Source organism: Hemiscyllium ocellatum, chromosome 22, assembly GCF_020745735.1.
Source record: "Hemiscyllium ocellatum isolate sHemOce1 chromosome 22, sHemOce1.pat.X.cur, whole genome shotgun sequence".
In the NCBI taxonomy this organism is placed as follows: domain Eukaryota; kingdom Metazoa; phylum Chordata; class Chondrichthyes; order Orectolobiformes; family Hemiscylliidae; genus Hemiscyllium; species Hemiscyllium ocellatum.
This window is the reverse complement of record NC_083422.1, coordinates 61,152,700-61,169,248: the sequence shown is the minus strand read 5'-3', so window position 1 is coordinate 61,169,248 and position 16,549 is coordinate 61,152,700. Positions and strand designations below refer to the sequence as shown.

The following is a 16,549-nucleotide window of genomic DNA, read 5'->3' as shown; positions in this document are numbered from 1 at the left end:
CAACTGACAACCAGAAGCGGCAGATATAAACCACTATAAATGCCAGAGGAATCAGCACAGAAGCACTTGACAGGAGGCTCCCAAGCACTGAGGATGTCACCTAGAAAGGGGACAAAACGTTTGCAACAAAAACTCCCAGCTCGGTGAACAGAACCACAACAGACTACTCAGACCTCTTGCACCCCGATGTTCAGACTGATTCTAATCAAAAAAAGGGATTTACAGATTCATGCAGGTGTGGAGCAAAATAAAATGTATTTCTGCAAGTACAAATTCATTCCACAAACTTGTGTGGGGGTAGTAGGATTATCTGTGAGAGTGTATGTGTGTAAAGGGATATAGGTCTGAGAGGGTGCGTGAGTGTGTGTGGGACTGTTGTATGTGTGAGCATATGAGAGAGGGTCTGCGAGAGTGTATGGGTCTGTAGGAGTGCGTGCGTGTGCGCGTGCGTGCGTATATGGGTCTGTGCGCGTGCGTGTATGGTGCAGTGGGGTCACCTGTAGCATGACATGAACCTAACTTCCCAGTCGAGGCCATCCCCATGGGTATCGAACTTGGCTATCAGCCTCTGCCCAGCCACTTTGCATTGACAACACCATACAATCTTGTCACGGTGAGGATCTAAAATCTGGATTTAGGCTGTTGTCAGGAGCAACCATTTAATGCATTCTTTTACCAACTACAAAATGGCTTCTTATTACAAGTAACATAAAATACCATAACAAAATGGCTTCTGGGCTGCAAACTAACAATTCTGTTTAAAATGGCACCTAACTCTGCTTAAAGCTGCATTCCTGAATTAATTGAAAGAGATTAGCAAACAATGTCTTCTTCATAGTATGAATTAACTAAACAAGATATGACAATATTAAAGCATTCTAACTGATCTTGGGATTCAGATGGCAAGAGATAAAAACATGCAAAACAAGTCAGTTCCCAGAAAATATCATTGGCTCAATTTTATGTCTATTTGTCATTTTATTGGATTTGCTCTGTAATTAAGGCTGTACTATTTCTTAAGAACAATATAAAATTGTCTTTATTTTAAGCTATTGTGCGCTAGTGCTTAACCCATGCGTTGGTGGATAACCTATGCCCGGCGCTGTAATAAATTGTTAAATCTTGCTGAACCAGACCATGCTGCTAGTGTTTATTTGACCGATCATGGAACTGAGAGGCCCCTCCCAGCAGACGCTGCAAGATGTGTCAGAATTTGACATGGATACCACCATTACACATGAGGACACCACTTACCATGTATGTGGCAGGTACTCATGTGACTCGGATAACGTTGTTTATCTCATACGCCGTAGGCAAGGATGCTGTGAGGCATGGTACATTAGTGAGACCGAGCAGAGGCTATTGCAATGGATGAATGGACACCGCATAACAGTCAACAGACAGGAGAGTCCCCTCCCAGTTGGAGAATGCCTGGGACATTCAACCTCGGACTTTCGGGTGACCAACCTCCAAGGCGGACTTCGGTGCCGGGCATTGTTGGGGGATGAGCAGCGGGCGGGGTTGGACGGGATTTTTTTTTGGGGGGGGGGGGTGCGGCCAGGCAGTGCTGAACGGATTTGGTGGGTTGGGGGGGGGAGAGAAGAGAGAGAGAGAGACACGGGGTTTGGGGAGGTGGGGCTGGCAGTGGGGTGGTGTTGGATGTGGTTTGAGGGATGTTGCCCAGGGTTTGGGTGGGGTGGGTCGGGTCGGGAAGTGGGACAGTGTTGGACGGGTTTTGGGGGGCAGGCGTTGATGGAGGCTGGCGAGGGCTCGTGCAGGCTGTGCTGCTGCTAGTCTCCTGAAATGGGGAGCAGACTTAATAGAAAACTCCAAGCCCCAGAAGAAAAGGCATTGAATAAATTAACTGAATAATCAACTATCCGAATGAAACAGCGCCCACCCATCTCGTTCGGATAATCAAGGTTCTTCTGCATATAGAACAAAGAAAATTTACAGCCCAGGAACAGGCCCTTTGGCCCTCCAAGCCTGAGGCGATCCAAATCTACTGTCTAAACCTGTCGGTCAATTCATAAACATCTGTATCCCTCTGCTCCCCACCTACTCATGCATCTGTCCAGATGTACCATTCCTGCGTCTACCACCTCTGCTGGCAACGCGTTCCAAACACCCACCACCCTCTGAGTGAAGTACTTGCCGGGTGTATCCCCCTTAAACTTTTCACCTCTCACCTTCAAAGCGTGACCTCTCGTTATGGAATCCTTCACCCTGGGAAAAAGGTAGTCTCTATCTACCCTGTCTATACCCTTCATGATATTGTAAACATCAATCTCCCTCAATCTCCTTTTTTCTAATGAAAATAAACCTAACCTAGTCAACCTCTCTTCATAGTTAGCACTTTCCAAACCAGGCAACATCTTTGTAAACCTTCTCTGCGCCCTCTCCAAAGTATCCACATCCTTTTGGTAACGTGACGACCAGAACTGTACACAATATTCTAAACGTGGCCGAACCTATGTCTGTACAATTTTAACATGACTTGCCAGTTCTTATACTCAATACTCCATCCAATGAAGGCAAGCATACCATACTCCTTCATGACCACTCTTTCCACCTGTGCAGCAACCTTCAGGGTACAATGGACCTGCACTCCCAGATCTCTCCGCTCATCAACTTTTCCCAAAAGGTTTGTGGGGTGAATTTGTACTTGCAGAATTACATTTTATTTTGCTCAAAAACTGCATGAATCCATGTATGAATCTGTAAATCCCTTTTTTAGAATAGAATCAGTCTGAACATTGTGGCACAGACAACCTCAGACCTTCAATACATTATCTGGGCCAACATGGCACCTATCGTTAAAGTTCACTTGAGAATGTAACTTTAAGAAAGTTTGGGATTTCCTGATGAAGGGCTTGTGCCCGAAACATCGAATTTCCTATTCCTTGGATGCTGCCTGACCTGCTGCGCTTTAACCAGCAACACATTTTCAGCTCTGATCTCCAGCATCTGCAGCCCTCACTTTTCACTCTGGGATTTACATATGAAAGAACTGAAATCAACATGGTCATTCTAAAAGATGAGAGACTTAACAATCAATCCAGGTCTTTTTCAATATATAATTTCAGTTACATTACACTTTAAACATTTGCTATAAATTCTGTGTCCTATGATCTTATACTCCACAACCACCTGATGAAGGAGCAGCGCTCTGAAAACTAGTGCTTCCAAATAAACCTGTTGGACTATAACCTGGTATTGTGTGATTTTTAACGTCGTACACCCCAGTCCAACACCAGCTTCCCCCAAATCATCTTAGAAGCATGACTTTCCAAATAGAACTCTATCAACAAACACATCGACTTGGAATGAAGAGTGTGGTACTGGAAAAGCACAGCAGGTCAGGCAGCATTCGAGGAGCAAGAAAGTCAATGTTTTGGACAAAAGTCCTTCATCATGAAGGGCTGATGCCCGATAAAGAGCTGCTGTGCTTTTCCAGCACCACACTCTTGACTCTAATTTCTAGCATCGGCAGTACTCACTTTGGCCTACATAGACTTGGACCCTATTTACCACCCTCTGAGAAAAAGAACAGGAAATGACATCACGTCAGGAAATGACATCACCAATCCAAGGAAACCTAAACATAAATAGAAAGCAGGTCACTAATACCAGTGCTTCACTAGAGGCTCACTGATGGTGTTACCTAGTATGGTGACGAAAAGACAGCCCATTAAGCATCAGTGCTAAGACCCACTGCATTACAGACAGACATATATGTATATATTTTTTATATATCACATACATCTAAATGGTTTAATGTTTGAATGCTGACTAAAACTTCCAAGTTTGCACATCATAGTAAACTTGGAAGAGTAGTAACTGTAAAGAACATGTACATTAACTGCCATGTGACAGAGGGGCTAGTGATACACAAGCAACAGAAAAGTAAACACAGTATGTGGTGATGAATTTGGGCAAAAAGGGTACCAAGAGCGGTTGCAGACATAACAGCACAGTTCGCAAGAACGTTCAGGGACAGACAGAGGGTGTACATCCATCTTCGCTAACCACAAAAGCAGTGATATTATGCTGAATTTTGATAAATTCAGGTTAGATCCTAATTGGATTATTGCATCCAATTCTGATCACCACATCTCAGGAAAGACGTGTAGCTCCTATAGGGCGCAGATAAAATTTACCAGAATGGTTCCAGGCATGGATAAGAGAATCACTTGAACAAAAAAAAATTAAAATGGCATCAAAAATGCATACTTAAAGAGGCTCCTCAATCAAGAGCCCATTGTTTCATTTTATCTTGTAGTTACTGACCTTGCAATCCCATTTTCTTCTTTTTCTTTGACAGCACTGAATTTTGGTTCTGTTTCTGCAAGTTCTTTTTGCTTCTCTTCTATCTTTTCTAATAGCTTCTGTCTTTCCTTCAGAAGGCGTTTCTACGGAAAAGAAAATCAGCATAAACATGAACTTTTGGTTTACTCTTTCAATCCATATTTCTTCTCGATAAAATCAAGGGTAGTTTTAAGGCAAGTGCTATCACAAATAATCATTATAATATAGGAGACGCTTTATTTCCATGCTTAGGTCAACAAAATAAAACCAGTTGGGAATCTGAAAAATCTAGCTAAGTTCATGACTTCTTAGGACCAGGTATAGCATTGGCAAGCATGTTTCAGACGGATATTTCTAATAGTGATGTCACTAGTGTGTCCTACTAAGACAAGAGACCTCCATTTATCCAAGACAAATAGAAACTTACAAAATCCTCAAATGAAACGTGTGTGATATTATTTTACTCTCCAATCATAAAAAGTTAGTACATTGGATAATAAAACTAGAGAGTTGTTATTTCCCTTTAACTTAGTGTTTGCATTTTTAATACCTTTCAGTTTAAGGGAATCTAAAATGCTGCTTTTCAATAAACAGGTACATCATAGTGAACCTTACTGAAAACCCTACTTTTCATAAACACTGTACGTTTTCCAGTAAAGTTAATTCTGCATATTAAAAATAATAATTTATATGTATTATGTACCAATATTTTAAATTCATTAAGTCATGAATGAGTCAGCTGCAAACAGCATATTACCAACAGTGAACAGACTTTATCTGGTTGTTCAAATTTTGCCTGCAGATGACTGCCGGTCTCATGATAAGCAGATAGATAAACAAGCACTTTTGGTCTTAGTTGGATGATCGACACACGTACTGACTATAACGTAATACAATTCTAAATAAACTGCAGCTTATTCAGCATGATGTCACTACATAATTGAACAAGACACTGAAAAGAAAACAATTTTTTTTAAATGGCAATTTGATGCGTCAGAACATTCAACTGAACCCTTCAGCTATTGATATTCAATTACCACAATACTTGCATTTATACAGCATCTCACCATATCAAAGCGCTTCATACACTGAATTACCTTTAAAGCGTAGTGATTTACGTCGAGAAACTGTTTTGTAGAAGTCATTGCATAAGAAAAGCAAAAAAAGCAAATGCGATGGGAAAATCAGCTGATATAAAAGACATTGGAAAAAATATATAGATTCTAATAAATTAAGTACCAGTGGGTGGCAATCTCTTTTGCTTTATGTCTTTCAACTTATAAATTCACTCCGAGGAAATTAGAAATTAATTGATTGATGTGATCTGTTTCTGCACTGCTGGATTTACAATAATGAAACTATTCAACACTTTTATACCAATAAGGAATAACTTTATGCAATACTCCCATCTAAGATGGAGCAGTTAAAATAGTGGTACAAAAGGTGCTACATTGTTGCGAGGATAAGTCAGAGTGTCAGGTCTAGGCCACAAACCATAGTTATGAGACTCCTACTCCAGCAGCTGTCTATCTTCTCCATATTATAGGATATTTCTTTTCTTTCCCCACACATTCAAAACCTCCCATTGACAATTTCTATTTCCTTACTCTTTGTTCACTGTTTCCAGCCATTTCATCCTGTAGATCCTTTGCTTTTAACTCAAGTTTAGTCCTCTGTTTGATCTGCTCTTGTCGTTCAGCAGTTAGCTGCTCTTTCTCTTCCTTCATTGATAATATTTTTGCCTTCAGTTCACGTGCCAGACGTTCTATATCCTTGATTTTGAAAAACAGTGAACAGGTACTTGAATTAGTTCCAAATACAACTAGCAAGATGAGCTACTTAACAAATCCGAAGGGATCATCCAATTACAACTACAAGAAAGTGATGAAATGAAAAACTCGAAACATTCTTATCCTGATAAATCTGACAGTAGAGTAATAACTGTTTTTTCCCCATGTTATAATTTACTGCACAAACATATTTTATAAACTAAAGATGCAGCCTCGATTAGGACCACAACCCATTGTCTGACAGCCTTTTCGTTCTGGAGATATCTTACATTAGCTGCTGCATCTAAATGCAAACAGATGAAAACAAATACAGAACAAGAAACATAAAAATAAGCATAAAAATACAAATAATAAAAATTTAGAAAATGCATTCCAATGTAGTTATACTATGGTTTAATGCATTTTGCATACACACCAGCCCAAAGTAAAGGAAAAGTTTCATTTGCACAGAGCATCAATTGTAATCAAAATCCATTCACTCACAATTAATTTTGGAGCATATACTGAATCAAAACTTAGCAATTTATTTCTGACGAATTACCTCCATTTTATCTCTGGCTTCCTGCTGTGCATCACGCAGTTGCCGAGACTTCTCTCCACTGGTCTCCCGTTTTGCAGAAAGCTGGCAACAAAGTCACATTTTCCAATAAATAAACTGGGAGTTATGTGGAAGAATGAATTATCAAATCAAATCAAGCTGTGACATTTCACTATCAAGCAAATTCTCGGCATTTGCTTCAACAAGTTCAAAGTTCATAAAAAGTTCTAAATAAATTCACTCAAATACAAATTTGTTCTTAATACCACAGCACAGTCAGAGTCGGAGTCAAACGGTACAGAAACAGACCATTCCATCTAACTCGCCCATGCGGACCAGGTTTTCCTGGTCAGACCAAGCGTTCAGACCAAAACTCTCTAAACCTTTCCTATTCATGTACCTGTCCAAATGTCATTTTAACAGGTGTAACTGTACCTGCACCAGAAACCCAAAAGCACTTTATATTCATCCTGGTCAATAATGTCAGGGAAGCCAAAACAGCATAAAGCCACGAGAAAAACGGGAATCTTTTGTGGAAAGATGTAACAGAGAATTTCCCATAAGATTGCCAAGACAGGTTGTTTATTCCAACCAAAGAATTCTGCAATGCAACTACACTCCTCAGCATATATGAATAACAGACAATATAGCCTAAACTGCAAGTACAGTCATTCAAAATCCCCCTTCACTCTCACCTCATCAAGTTTGGCACGAGTTTCATTCAGTTCCTGATTATAGATAGTGTACTCAAGTGCTCTTCTCATCTTATCCCATTTCTGATACTGTGCCAATTCTTCCTTCTCATCTTCCAGAGTGTGTAGACGTTCCTCAATGTATTTCAACAATTCATTAATCTTTTCCCTCTTTCCCTCTGCAAAATACATGAAAATGGCCTTAAATAAACAAGATATTTATAAAGTAATGCAAAATACTGGACCTAAAATTCATGATCAAGGTGAACAAAATCCTCGACCTCCTTCCTGACAGCATTGTAGGGGTACCTAGCCACCATGGACTACAAAGGGTGAAGGCATACCACCATCACCTTCTCAAGAACAATTTGGGATGGGCAATAAACACTGGCTAAGCCAATGGAAACCACATTCCTTGAATGTAAAGAACATCAATGTTGTCTTTTGAGTTCTGTATCAGCACTGCTCACTGCCCTTTCAGGTATAATGTAAAGCTCTATTGAAGACAAAGTGCTACTAAGTAAGGTAAAAGTGCATGTTGTTTGGGGAAAGTACTAGCATGTACAGAGGACTGACTGACTGACAGAAAGCAATGAATGGGGATAAAGGGGCAATTTTCAGAATGGTACATGGTGCTATCATGGGCTCTTAACTTATTTAGCAGGTGTTATGCAAGATCTTGACAAAAGCCTTCTGGAAATCCAAACAGATCATGATCACTGGATCTACTTTGTCTAACTTGATTGTTATATCCTGAAAGAATTCTAACAGATTTGTCAGGCATGATCTCCCCTTGATAAAGCTGTGCTGACCAGACTTATTTTATCATGCCCTTCCAAGTACTTTGCAATCTCATCCTTAATAATGGACTCTAAAATTTTAACAATGACTGAGGTCAGGCTATCCATCCTACAACTTGCCATCTTCTGCTTCCCTTCCTTCTTAAACAGGTGTTACAGTAACCCCTTATTCCATTCCTTGGGGACCCTCCCTGACTCCAGTGGTTCCTGAAAGATCATCACCAATGGCTCCACAATCTCCTCAGCTATCTCCTTCAGAACCCTACGGTGTAACCCATCCGATCTGGGATTTATCCACCTTCAGACCTTTCAGTTTCCCCAGCACCTTTGCACCAGTAATGGGTACTACACTCACTTCTGACCCTAACTCACTCGAAGCTCACAGGAAATACTGTTTGTCAAGTCCTGTAAAAATCTTGTGTGTGTCAATCAGGTTGCCTCTCGTTCTTCTAAACTCTCAGGAGAACAGGCCCAACCCACACAACCTCTCCTAATAAGGAAGTGTCCTAATAAGGAAGTCCTTCAAGACTCAGGATCAACTTAGGGAACCTCCATGCTTCCAAAGCCACTATACCTTTCCTTAGATAAGGGACCAAAAATGGAGGTGAAAGCAGCGACAGTATTCTTACCAGTTTCTTTCATAAGATTGATGCTTTCCTCTTTTCGCTCATCATATACTCTGGTACCGGCAACTTCTCGCAAAAGTTTCAGTCGCTGAGAGTCTGGAGCTGTTGCCATTTGATTAATCTAATACAAATACAATTCAGAAACCAAAAGCTATTTAGATGGTACATTAACTCAAAGACAATTGAGAAACTAAACCACACACACACTTGCATCATTTGTATAAATTAAGCAAAATTACAACTTCTTGAAAAAAATACTTACTGAAGCCACATTATTCAAACAAAAAAAGTCCAAAGAAAGCTCCATTGTCTAATTTAAAATTAATATTTCAAAACAGTTATAAAAACTGTTTCTCAGTCCAAGCATTTCAGAAACTTATCTGAATTCTACACTGGAGAGGATTAAAGCAAAGCACAGTATAGCAATCTATCCCATCCAATAAATTGCAGCTTGTGGGTGACACAGGAAGACAACAACCATAACACCGTAAAACATCGTCAAACAGACCAACCAGGTTCAAGTTTAATTCAAACTAGAAAAGTGTAAAGTTTGGGGTAGTGCAGTGAGAGTCAAGAAGGTTGTAAAATGAGCAATAGACGTGGAGGAGATATGTAGCCAACATAAATTATCAAAGGCTATTTTCAGATTAATAAAATCTCTGTCAAATGTTTTTCCATGATAATATTTCTTCAAACCCTGATTATATAGAGTATCTTCTTTAAAACTGAATTAAATAGCCTTTACATGAACACTTCCATTATACTATTGCTTTAGTTTTTAAATTAGGAATTGCCAATACACATTTCACCCTTTCCTCAGGAAAATTCTGCAACAATTTGCATGGAAATTCAAGGGGATGATTCAGATTGAATTAATCATAACGAACAAGACGAAGTAAATATGATTCATATAGTGACAATGTCAGCACATGTAGCACCTTACAAAGGCAAATGGAATAAATAATTGATGTGTAATGTACAACTGATGCAGGTAGAGATAGCTATCCTAGAATTACAGACAAACAAAATTAATTTCCTCCCCCCACCCCACCTACATCGCATAAGTAATGAACAAAAACCTTTGCATAAGATTTCCCTGAAAATAGTAAATATAAACACCCATAGAAGAGACTCACGGCCAGAGAAGAGCAAACTGGATAATGAAGCTACGGAGTCTCACTGAGAAACTAAACAGCCAGAGACAGTCTCATGACTCACAGGTTGTATCTAACTCAAAAGAGAACCTAAAATAGGTAACTGCCAATTAAAGCATAGAATGTCTTCTTTTAAAACAAAACTCATTGATCGGAACCAGATGTTTATATTTTAAAAATCGTAACTATCAATTTTCACTTTCCTTTCCAAAGAACAAACCAGCTCACTTGAATATTCCATTCACCACTGCCACACAGGGCAGGCCAGCTGGGTCTCCCTTCCACCAGATGTATTCCAGCAACCCACCAAAGGTCCTTCAAAAGCAACTTCCAACCCCACAATCTCTATCACCTAGAAAGTCAAAGGCAGCAGATATACGTAAACACAACTGGTTTCAAGTTCCTCTCAAAGCCACATGTCATCCTGACTTAGACCTCTATGATCATTCCTTCACTGATGGAGTCAAAATCCTGGTATTCCCTCCCAAGCTCTTGGAGCATCTACTCAACATGGACTTCACTAGTTTAAGAAGTTGGTTCACCACCACTTTCAAGAACAATTAGGGATGATCAATAAAAGCAGGCCGAGACAGGGACACCCACATACCATGAATTTGGCTTTTTAAATAGCTACTTTCCTCTTTGGTTGTTCAAAACTGCATCAACCAATTTCAATTTTCTCTCCTCACCATAATTTTAAAAATCCTCTGAATGCAAATCAGCAAAGTGTGGCAAATCAGCAAAATTCTACGCAGGTATACTTGTTTTCATCCAAGGATGCTGCCAGTGGTGGGGCCTAACATTTCATGACGAATGGGCAAAGGGGATTGGTTTCACCTGATCTTTCTTTTGAATCCATGAACTCTGAACTGCAAGAATATATCTTATTATGGACTACTATTAAGGTTTAAGATAAATTTGCTACCTTGAGGAACTGCTTAGGGGAGCAACACAGATCTATTTAGAGGCCAACTAGGTAAAGTATGTGAGAGTGATTGGAACAATGACAGGCTGATGGGGTTAAATGAAAATCGGGAAGGGTATTTGTGTGGAGCTTAAACATCATGTGACAACTGGCTAAATGGCCCGTTTCTGTCTTGAAAATACCATGCAATACTAGGAGCATTTCATTGTGTTGTATTCACCTTTTGATGATCCAAGAAAAAGCATACAAGCTGCAACATGCAACAACCACTTGCAATCGCCCTTTTAACACTGGTGAGTAGTTATAATCTTTGCCATATGAATCACAGTTAATAGGTGAATTTTTCAATTTTGTCTGTTTTTGTAACATGACTAATGTTCACCTTCGCAGTATTGACAGCAAGCCACACAAAGCTCAGATGGCTCAAATGGTTCACAAAAGGACTCAAAGTGTGTAGGTACTTCGAGTCATCGAAATGAGCCAGGAAGCATGTTTATTTAGCTGCCACAGTTTTCTGTGAACAAACATTATAAGCACCAAACCTCCTAACAACCTCCAGATCTCTATCAACATCACCATTGTTATTTGAATACCAATTTTAATTAAGAGCACACTTTAAAATAAATGCTTCAGTATAGAGCTGAAAATCCAACAGGATTTTATTTTATTTCATTTTCAGGAATACCATATGTATTTCTAAACTAAATTACCTTTCCTTGCTTGACAATGTAGTAAGGATTGCTCCTAGAAAAGCCAGCACTTTCCAAAAGATTCATGACATCATTTTTCCTATTGAACAAAAACAGGATTGAAATATAATACAAACTATTTGAGGATCTACAGAAGGTATGCAAAAATATTCGTACGTCATTCAAAGGCATCGACGCCTTACCTATACTTTACACTGATTTTTATTTACCAATTTATTAAATCCTTACACTTAAGGATACTTCGTTCTCAATGCAACAACTTTCAACCTTTTAATTTTAAATTTTCTTTTATAGAACTCCTATATATGTTATACTTCATTTTTTGGTAAAAGTAAGCCTCTTGTTCCAATCAGGAAGCAAACAAGTAACACAGTATCGCAAAGCATTCATTATGATTTCAGTAAAAAGGCCAAATACTACACATGCTGGAAATCTGAAATGAACATTGAACGCTGGACAAGCTCAGCAGTTCTGGCAGCATCTGTGGAGAAAGAAACATGTTTCAAGTTTTAATGTTTGACGTCTGGCATGGCTTTTCTTCGGAGCTGAAAGATGCTGGAAAATAAGGGAGCAGATGGTATATAAAGGCACAATGAAAAAGACACAAGTGATTACTTTTGGTGGATTTTTAAAATTTCTCCACCATTTGCATTGGATCTTTATACTATCTGCTCTCTTGTTCCTCCTCTGCCTGTCAAAAGTATTTTAAAAAAAGCTGTTTTCAAACATTTTTCAGTTCTTAATAAGAGTTATACCAGACTCAAAAAGGTTAATTGTTTCTCTTTCCACAGATACTGCCGGACTTGCTGAAGTCTCGAATATTCCGTGTTTACTCATTATGACATGTCCTCTGGTGACTTTCCTGTTAATCTTCTTGTGAAGATTTCCATGCCCTGGTATTTCTGTCACTAGTTTCACATTTTATAAGCAACTTGTATTACTATACAATTAACATAATAATCCTTCCCATATATAAGTTGTTAGGGCATAGCTGATTACAGAAGGAATCCACCAATAACAACTTGTATAATAAATGTATCATTAGCAACTCCCATAATCTGAGCTTTTCAGTTGCAATGTTATCAACAAGTCTATCCTCTCTGGATTTGCACCCAACATTTCCACTCAAGAAACTACACATGACTGGCAATAAATTGTCAATCTCCAGTTTCCTCAAAGGGGCAGGGGTGGACTGCCTTCTTGAACCATCAAGAACAGTTTGTTACAACTGAGTAGCTTATTAGGTTACTTTAGAGGGCAATTGAGAGTCATCCACACTGGTGTGGAACTGGTATTACATTCAGAACACACAGAATAACACAGTAAATTTTCTACTCTAAAAGGACGTAGTCAACTAGTTAGTTTCTGTCTCAACAATCTGACAGCTTCATGGCCACGTTTAATGATAACAGCTTACTTTAACCTGAAATCAAGACATCAAGATGACAGGATGTAAATTCAGATTCTTTCATTATAGATTGAAACTCTGAATTACCAGTCAAGTAACATAACACTGTAGTACCGTACCTTGTGTATTGTGCACAGAATAGAATTTCGCAAAATAGCAAAAATGAATAAAGTACGCAAGCAAAAATAAGTCAAGTAACCTACGTCACCATTTTCTTGTCTAAAAAATATTGATCCTTCTTTGCCCCAATGACACGACGGAGAGAAACCTCTTCTTTGTCGATCTGCAGGAATAAAATAAAAACTGTAATAATCCAAGCTTTTCAAACTCAAAGTTGATAAAGATAACTTAACAAATATGAGTATCACTGTTAAACCACTACAATTGATGTGTTAATAAAGCCAGAGTACTGTTCAGAAGAGTTCCAGATTTTTGAGCACAGCAATAATGAAGGAATAGCAATACAGCAGCTGAAAATGTGTTGCTGGTTAAAGCACAGCAGGTCAGGCAGCATCCAAGGAACAGGGAATTTGACGTTTCGGGCAAAAGCCCTTCAATCCTGATGACAGGTGGAAACAGCCATCTGCTTTATTAATAAGATTATAGAGCACAAGAGCAAAATGATGCTGAATTTATGCAGGACACTTGTTAGAACCTAACTGGAATACTGTTCAGGGCTCCAATCTGTAAGAAGGATGAGAGTCCATGGAGGAATTTTTTTTGGCAGATGAGATTTAAAAATGGTTCCAAAGATGAGAAACTTCAGTCAAAGATAAACTGAAGAGGTTTGGACTGTTCTCTTTTCAGAGAAGGCTAAAAGGAGATCTGACAGAAATTTTCAAAATCATGAGAGGTCTGGACAGAGCAGATTGGGAGAAAATGTTCCTGCTCATGAAATAATCGAGAATGAGGGCACACATTTGAAGTGATTTACAGAAAAAGCAAATGTGATGAGTGGAAACTTTCACAGAGTGATAGATGCGGCTGGAGTGTTCTACCTGAAAGTGTAGTCAAAGAGGGTTCAACTGGAACATTCAAATTGGTACTGCATGATGATTTCTATCCAAATACTGTTTATGGGTACAGGGAAAAGGTAGGACAGCCAAAGTTGTCTTCAATAGAACCACGTATACTTGTCAAACACAATACATTGACAGCAGCTACAAACTAAAACTCCAATTCTCAGATCCTAGATCCTAGAAGGAAGGTCACATCATCAGGGAACGCACACAATTAAAATTAATGTAAATTATTTATTCTTTTAACTCAATGGATAAAATACTTACAGGTAATCTATTATCTGAATTGTCAAATATAATTTCAACAAATGCGGAAATGACACGAGGTCCAGTTCCTTCCTATAAATAAACAAAATTTAAAGATAATAAGACTTGGAAGTTGAAGCTACATGTCATTTTGAAATAGTCAGTCCACAAAAAAAGGATTCAATGATATACACAACTTGCATTTATGTAGCACTTATAACATTTAAAAACCTGCACCTTGCAGCGGTATCAAAAAATTGAGATGAAGCCATATAAGTATTATGGTAGAACATGGTCAAAGAGGTAGGTTTTAAGGAGTGTCTTAAAGGAAGAAAGCAAAGAAGTGCAGTTTAGGGATGGAATCAGAGAATTTGGAGGTGAAGGCATGGCCACTCCTGAAGAAGCAACAAAAATAAATATTGGGACTTGTCAAGGTCTAGATTTTGTATATATATCTCAGATGAGTTCAGAGGAAAGTGGAGATTAGAGATAGGTAGAGGCGAGGCCATGAAAACAAGGATGAGAATATTAAAGCAAGACAATACTCATCCAGGAGCTAACTTCAGTCAGTAAGCACAGGAATGACAGATTAGATTAGATTAGACTTACAGTGTGGAAACAGGCCCTTCGGCCCAACAAGTCCACACCGACCCGCCGAAGCGCAACCCACCCATACCCCTACATTTACCCCTTACCTAACACTACGGGCAATTTAGCTTGGCCAATTCACCTGACCCGCACATCTTTGGACTGTGGGAGGAAACCGGAGCACCCGGAGGAAACCCACGCAGACACGGGGAGAACGTGCAAACTCCACACAGTCAGTCGCCTGAGTCGGGAATTGAACCCGGGTCTACAGGCGCTGTGAAGCAGCAGTGCTAACCACTGTGCCACCGTGCCGCCCACTATATGGTGCAAATTAGATTAGATTACTTACAGTGTGGAAACAGGCCCTTTGGCCCAACAAATCCACACCAACCTTCTGAAGAGCAACCCACCCAGACCCATTCCCCTACATTTACCCCTTCGTCTAAGGCTATGGGCAATTTAGCATAGCCAGTTCACCTAACCTGCACATCTTTGGACTGTGGGAGGAAACCCATGCAGACACTGGGAGAATGTGCAAACTCCATACACAGTTGCCCGAGGCGGGAACTGAACCCAGGTCCCTGGCGCTGTGAGGCAGCAGTGCTAACCACTGTGCCACCGTGCCGCCCAAATTGCGACTTAGGCTGCAGAGTTTTCAATGACTTGAAACTTACAGAGATACAAATCAACCATTAGTGCATCAAGTGAATTAAGTCTACAGGTAACAAAAGCTTGAACAATCGTTACAGCAGATGAGCTGAGGGAGGGACAGTGTTCAGTGATGTCACAAGAATGGAAACAGGCTGTACTAGCAATAGTGCAAACAAGGCTAAAAACTCATTCCGGAGTCAAATATAACACCTGTCAGAAAGAGGAATGGAGTCAGAGCATGTTATCCATTTGTAAAACAGAACTAACTTCATTTCTTCCGCTAAATGTACAGGCCATTCTGCTAATAACATGCATTCCGTCAACTCAAATTGGTTGTAACACAATTGACAAATAGATGCTGTTTCTAAAGCTCGAGCTTTTAAAACATGTGTTGGCTATAACGCAATTGCATTGTCAACACTTAAAGTGCTATTTTTATGTAGCATGGGTTCATACGAGAACACAACCATTGCATTATAAAAGAGCTACCTGAATACCTATATATAATGAGAACAGATTAAACAAATAGAACTATGTAATGATTCTTAACTTATTTATAAGTAACTTTCAATCGATATAGTATTGACTCTGGAATTAATGAGCGCAAAAGTTGAAAACAGCCAATTCAGCAATTGTTTTAAGATTAGATTAGATTAGATTACTTACAGTGTGGAAACAGGCCCTTCGGCCCAACAAGTCCACACCGACCCGCCGAAGCGCAACCCACCCATACCCCTACATTTACCCCTTACCTAACACTACGGACAATTTAGCATGGCCAATTCACCTGACCCACACATCTTTGGACTGTGGGAGGAAACCGGAGCACCCGGAGGAAACCCACGCGGACACGGGGAGAATGTGCAAACTCCACACAGTCAGTCGCCGGAGTTGGGAATTGAACCCGGGTCTCAGGCGCTGTGATTAGTACAAAACTAGTTGACAATCTTATGCTACAGAATTAAATAAATATCGGTACGTGGAAACATAGAAAATTGAAGTCCTAACAAAATATGCAAAATGTTCTAGCTAATGTTAAGAGTAAGAACAGCAGAATTATTCATCTAATCTCAAACAATCGTACGATTTAATGC

The 16,549-nt window shown here is 39.5% G+C and overlaps 1 protein-coding gene across 1 annotated transcript in view; it reads right to left on the bottom strand.

Annotated features, from left to right (window-relative positions):
• The window catches only part of smc3 (structural maintenance of chromosomes 3), a 114,116-nt gene that overhangs the window by 69,106 nt on the left and 28,461 nt on the right, over positions 1 to 16,549 (bottom strand). Inside the window, exons 5-12 of the mRNA XM_060842278.1 lie at positions 14,238 to 14,309; positions 13,155 to 13,234; positions 11,544 to 11,622; positions 8,758 to 8,875; positions 7,332 to 7,507; positions 6,640 to 6,720; positions 5,916 to 6,080; positions 4,291 to 4,412 (exon numbers count right to left, since the gene is read on the bottom strand). Of these exons, the coding sequence (XP_060698261.1) occupies positions 4,291 to 4,412; positions 5,916 to 6,080; positions 6,640 to 6,720; positions 7,332 to 7,507; positions 8,758 to 8,875; positions 11,544 to 11,622; positions 13,155 to 13,234; positions 14,238 to 14,309 (893 nt within the window). The remainder of the gene's footprint in view (positions 1 to 4,290; positions 4,413 to 5,915; positions 6,081 to 6,639; positions 6,721 to 7,331; positions 7,508 to 8,757; positions 8,876 to 11,543; positions 11,623 to 13,154; positions 13,235 to 14,237; positions 14,310 to 16,549) is intronic.